The 6,658-nt window shown below is 33.5% G+C and overlaps 1 protein-coding gene across 1 annotated transcript; it reads left to right on the top strand.

The window, feature by feature from the left end:
- On the top strand, positions 5,875-6,366 carry LOC109821553. The gene has a single exon (XM_020387733.1). The coding sequence runs from the start codon at positions 5,875-5,877 to the stop codon at positions 6,364-6,366; it is 492 nt and encodes a 163-aa protein (XP_020243322.1).

Genomic DNA, 6,658 nt, shown 5'->3' with positions numbered 1-6,658 from the left:
TTTCTCAAACAAATGCATAGGAGACCGGACTTGGAATGATTGCTGCAGCTTTGAATCACAAGAAAACAACAATGGGCCGGTTGCAAACAACAAGGATCTTGAATTGGGCCGATTTTCATTTTTTATTTGCTGCTGAGATGTGGACCGGACTTGGCTTCTTGGACTTGAAAATCAAATGGAATGAAATGGCTGTATTTCATTTTTCTCAATGAGGACCAGACTTTTGGCTTGGATTTTTACAAGAAAATCAGAGATTGAATTATGACCGGACTTGATTGCTGGACTTTGGGCTGCTCAAATAAATGAATGGATGAGCTGCAGATTTTTCAAGATGGACCGGACTTGGATGCAATTTGATTTTTTTAAAAAATCATATGGGCTCCTATGTTGGACTAGAGAAGAACAAAAAGCAAATTCAAAGGTGGAGATTGTTGCTTGGGGCTCAAGACAAATCCAATGGCTCATATTCATTGAAGATTACTATAAATAGGGGTAAAGAGTGAGGGGTTAGGGTGTAAAAAATTTTGTAAACTCCTTTTGGAGAGGATGGCTACTCTTAATTGAGAAGGCCTTCCAAAAATTATAACTTTAGTTACAATTAATAATAATAATTTTTCTCCTCTTTAAATCTGTTCTTTCTCCTCTTTATTGAATGATGAGGATGGAGATGAAGAGCAAATTGAAGGTTTGCATTTCTTTTCTCTTTTATTTCTTTTTAGTAATTTCTTTATTATTGCTTATTAGTTAGATTTAAATTCATGCTTATAGTGTAGATTTAATTTCTTGTCTTTTTATTTCTTTTTGCACTTTAATTTGTAGAGTAGATTTATTTTCTTGTATATAATTTTTGCAATTTATTTTGTAGTTTAGATTTTAATTCTTTGTAGTTAGATTTATTTCTTGTTCATAGTTTAGATTTTTTTTCTTTTTATTTTTGTAATTAGTTCTTTTTATTTTTTTATGTGAATTTAATTCTTGTAGGAATCTTAGAATTGTATGAAACTAGTCTAATTTCTTTTATATTGTATGAATTATTCTCTTGCACTTAAAATGTTCATGTTTAGGATAATCAACTAGAGAACTAATCGGTAGAAGAAGAATTTGATAATCTATGCTTATCTTAAATGGTTTGATAGGTTATGCTTATGAATTCTAGGATTATTATCATGTTGTTGTTCTTATCATGAATAGTGATTTTGACTTAGATGATAATTTGATAGGTTATACTTTCCTTAAATGGTTTGATAGTCTATGCTTAATAAATCTAAGTTGAAATATGATAAAATGAGAATAGTTTATATTTTGTAATTGAAATTGGCTAATGGATTATATTCTAAAGTTCTTACCTCTTTTGAATCCTCCATCTTGACTTTCTTAAATTTTCTTTTCATTCTTTGTTTTATTTCTTGATTTTATTCATTTTTCTTTCTTGCCTTGTGAATTCATTTATTCTTTGATTCTTTCTTCTCTAAAATTCAATTTATTATTTTTTGCATATATTCACAACAATCACTCATCACAATCACACTTATTCTTTATTTCTAATTGTCACGCACAAAACATAAGAATCATTTCTAATAATCTCTTAAAATTACCTTCTTCGTGGGATCGATATTTTTTATACTATAACTTGATAAATTGTGCACTTGCAATTTTAGTACATAATTATGCCGCATCAACACGACTTATCTCAAAAGCACCTTATCGAATGGCATCGGTAGAGATGATGGAGTTGAAGATTCAATTGTAAGAGTTGTTAGATAAGGGGTTCATTAGGCCAAGTGTATCCCCTTGGGGTGCTCCAGTGTGTTAGACCCTAGAGGGGGGGGGGTGATTAGGGTCTTATGCTAATCTAATCCAATTATATGCCAATAAAAACTAATTAACAAGTTATCCTAGAAAGTATGAAATATAACAACTATATAAGCTAGGATAAGCAATATGAACAATGAGATATATCCTATATGATGAATATATATATGCAAGGATATATAAACTAACACAAGATGATATATCCTATCAAAGAGATATACAATATGATATATGTATATGCAAGGATATAAAACTAACACAAGGGGTAAACAATATGAACTAGATAGTGGATCGAAAACTTCACTACACACTCGGTTTCTAGCTCACCGAAAACCTAACAACCTCACAATGTAACAAATATAAATTTGTTCTCTACAATAGATGAGAACTCAATTAAGCACAACTCAATGTTGCAATCTCTCACAACCCTAATATACTATGTATGCAAATACAATAAGCTCAAGTGGGTGTGTGTAAACAATGAGTGAAATCAAAATCAAAACTAAACTCAATTAAAATCTAGCATATAGGAATTATAAACAAAATAATAAATAGCTAGAAATGAGTTTAGAGATTCTTCTCTGAATAACAAGATGGAGGGATGGATATTTGAGGCTCAAACAAGAAGATAATCTCCTCCACTTGTGAAAGCTAAAACTGCTTTAAACCAAACTCTTAAACAAGCTTAAAACAAGCTTAAACCCTTTTTAAAACCCTTGTTAAAAACTTCTTAGCTAACTGAAAACTGAGATCAAAGAGGGTTTTTATAGCCTCCAAAACCTCAGACCAAAACCCTTTACAAAGAGACCAAAAAACCATCCGCAACGGCTCTAAAAAGAGCCGTTAGGACTCCAGCGGTCGACCAATAAAAATCGCGGTCGACCGCGGACAAGGTCAGAAACTCAGGAGACATCCAGAGAGTTCGTCGGTCGACCGGCGGAAAATTTCGGTCGACCGGCGGTACTGTAGCAGATATATCCGATTTTATAAAATCGGTTAAAAATAGTAAAACAGTTCCAAAAATTATGAAATTTTTAGGAAAGGTTCTAGACTTGTATAAAAACATGCTAGAGAAAGAATTTCTGAAAAATCATTTCTCATTTGAGAGAAATAAATGTTTGAACATAGAAATACAGTTTCTGAAAATCTGCTGTGATACACGATTTTGTAAAATCAATTAGGTACAGTAAATCAACTCTAAAAATAGTAAAATTTTGAGAAAAGTTTCTAAACATGTAGATAAACATGTCAAAGAAAGAATTTCTTGAATATCACTTCCCATTTATAAAAACTCATCTGTTTTGTAAAATATGCACGAACATGTGCACGAACGAAAACGTGAATTTGTAAATTCCTTTAAACATAACAAATCAATTCCAAACTTGATGAAACTTTGAGAAATGTTTGCAAATGATATTTTGAACATGTTATAAAAAGAATTTTCCAATTTGCATTTCTCAATTGTGAAATCTCATTATTTTGCAAAAGTGTTCAAAACATGAAAAAAGTGAATCATCATTTTGCAAAATAGTCCAAAACACGAAAATGTAAACATGTGAAATTTGACATTTTACATAAACAATGTTTTGAAACTTTGCACAATGATTATATAGACTTGATAAAATATGTATATGATGATTGTTAAGTCTATAAACTGAGAATACAATATTTGAGCTTAGAAACCAAATACGTGTGTGTATATGATATTGAACTTAGAGTATCTAACACACATAATATAAAACCTAAAATAAATTACACAAGCTTGATATTGATCTTCATTGTAGCTCAACTTGGTACACGTTGCGGATGAAGCTTAAACTTGATTTTTAACTTGAATTGTACGTAGCTTCACTCCACAATTCCGCCAACCTCCATTTGATATCGTCGTTAAAGCGCTATTCCATCCATCCTCCAACAACGTTGTTTGTCTACAAAACATAGGAATGTACAAACACTAGACAAACAACATTAGTAATAAATTGTTTGTTAAACATCATCAAAACAAGAAGGCCAACACAGTGTTTTTTGTGAAGAAGAAAGATAGGAGCATGAGATTATGTATAGATTACCGAGAATTGAATAGGGTGACCTTGAAGAACAAATATCCTTTGCCTCGGATTGATGATTTATTTGACCAGTTGAAGGGCACCCAGATGTTCTTGAAGATTGACCTTTGGTCTGGTTGTCATAAGCTCAAGATTAAGCCTGAAAATGTGTCGAAGACTGCATTTAGAACAAGATATGGACACTGTGAAATTTTTTATGCCATTCGGATTGAAAATGCCCCAAATGCTTTTATGGACTTGATGAATAGGGCATATAGGTCTTATCTCAACCATTTTGTAGTTATTTTTATTGATGACATTTTGATCTACTCTAGAAGCCGGGAGGAACATGAAGAACACTTAAGAACTATTTTGCAATTACTTTTGGAATACAAACTGTATGCAAAGTTGAAAAGTGTGAATTCTAGTTGGAGAGTGTCTCATTCTTGGGGCATGTTATTTCTAAAGTAAGGGATGTCGGTGGATCCTTCAAAGATAGAAGCAATTGTTGATTGGAAGAGACCTAGCATTGTGACCGAGACACGAAGCTTCCTGGGGTTGGCTGGTTACTATAGAAGGTTTATCGAGGGATTTTCCCGCACTGCAGCACCTTTGACTCGATTGACTCATAAAAGGGTTAAGTTTCAGTGGATAGAGAAGTGTAAGCAGAGCTACCAGGAGTTGAAGGATCGGTTAGTGTCTGCACCTATACTCGTGATTCCTTCTGAATCAGGTGGATTTGTGATATACAGCGATGTTTCTCATATTGGTCTTGGTTGTGTTCTTATGTAGAATAGGAAAGTAGTAGCATATGCATCCAGATAGCTTAAACCTTATGAAAAAAACTATCCAACACATGATCTAGAGTTAGTTGTTGTTATCTTTGCATCGAAGATTTGGCTGCACTATTTGTATGGGGAGACTTGTGACGTCTACACAAATCATAAGAGCCTTAAATATATTTTCACACTTAAGGAGTTAAATATGAGACAAAGGCAATGGTTGGAGATAATAAAGGATTATGACCTTAATATTCATCATCATCCCAATAAGAAGAATGCGGGAGCTGATGCTTTGAGTAGGAAGTCTGATGCTAGTGTTGCCACTTTGATCACAAATCAGAAGTATATATTAGAGGACTTGAGGAGACTTGATATTGATATTCGACTTCGAGGATCTTGAATGATGTTTGCTCATCTTAAAATTTAGCTTACTTTGATTGATAGACTTATGGCTGCATAACGTGATGATCCAGTTCTTGCAAAAATTAAAGCAAACGTGGAACGAGGACTTCAACATGAATTTGTAGTTCACGATGGAGCATTGAGATTCAAAAACCGCTTATGTGTACCTAATGATCCGGAGTTGAAGAAAGAAGTCCTAGAGGAGGCGCATTGTTCGCCGTATATAGTTCACCCTGGATCTACAAATATGTGTAGAGATTTGCGAGCAATATTTTAGTGGAATGATATGAAGCGGGATATTGCAGAATTTTTGTCTAAGTGCTTAGTGTGCCAACATGTCAAGATTGAACATCAGAAGCCTGGCGAACTACTTCAACTTGTCCAATTCCTGTGTGGAAGTGGGAGGAGGTAACAATGGATTTTGTGACCGGTTTTCCTAGGAGTCAAAGTGGTAATGACACTATATGGGTGATTGTTGATCGGCTTACTAAATTGGCTCATTTCTTGCCTTGTTAAATTACTCATTCTCTTGAGAAGCTTGCTTAATTATATGTTAAGGAGATTGTGAGATTGCATGGGATACCGGTGACTATTATATCAAATAGAGATTTGAGGTTTCGTTCTAGATTTTGGCAAGGTCTAAATAATGCTCTGAGAACACAATTGAGTTTTAGCACATCTTATTATCCGCAGACGGATGGGCAATCTGAGAGGACTATTCAGACATTGGAGGATATGCTTTGTGCTTGTGTTTTGGATTTGAAAGGTAGTTGGAAAAACATTTACCTTTGGTGGAGTTTGCATATAATAATAGCTATCACTCTAGTATAGATATGTCCCCTTATGAAGTACTGTATGGTAGAAGATGTAGATCACCTATTTGTTGGGATCAGGTAGGAGAAAGAATGCTACTCAGTCCTGAGATAGTACATATTACTACTAAGAAGATTCAACAGATACGTGAGAGGCTTTGTATAGCTCAAAGCAGGCAGAAGAGTTATGCCGATAATAGAAGAAGAAAGTTAGAGTTTGAAGTCGGCAATCATATTTTCCTTAGAGTATCACCTATTAAGGAAGTGATAAGATTTGGAAGAAAAGGAAATTTAAGTCCGAAATATATTAGACCTTTTGAGATTCTGGAGAAAGTCGAAGATGTAGCATACAAAGTTGCATTGCCTCTAGAGTTAGCTAAAATTCATAATGTTTTCCATGTATCAATGCTGATGAAGTGTATACTTGATCCGAATCACGTATTGAATTATGAGCCTCTTGGGATCAGGAAAGATTTGACATATTCAGAGTATCCAGTTAGAATTTTAGACTAGAAAGAGCAAGTATTAAGGTAAGGAATTGTTAAGCTAGTAAAATTTTATGGAAAAATCATCTAGCTGAAGAAGCTACTTTGGAGCACGAAGATGAGATGAAGGAAAAATATCCTAATTTATTTGAAGACTCGCGTATGTACAAGTTTTGAGGACAAAATTCTTTTGAGGGGTAAAGTATGTAATATCCCTAATTTCCTAGTGATAAATAGTCTAAGTTATTATTTGTTTAAATAGATATCCAAACAATGAAGTTAATAATATTAATTTATAAATATAAGTGTGTAAGAGGAGT

Source organism: Asparagus officinalis, chromosome 8, assembly GCF_001876935.1.
Source record: "Asparagus officinalis chromosome 8, Aspof.V1, whole genome shotgun sequence".
Taxonomy (NCBI): domain Eukaryota; kingdom Viridiplantae; phylum Streptophyta; class Magnoliopsida; order Asparagales; family Asparagaceae; genus Asparagus; species Asparagus officinalis.
Note: the sequence above shows the minus strand (reverse complement) of the source record. Positions and strands in the feature narration are given on the sequence as shown.

Bases quoted from the DNA above. Each gene is read 5' to 3' on its own strand.
- LOC109821553 (XM_020387733.1), top strand. From the start codon at position 5,875: ATGTCCCCTTATGAAGTACTGTATGGTAGAAGATGTAGATCACCTATT.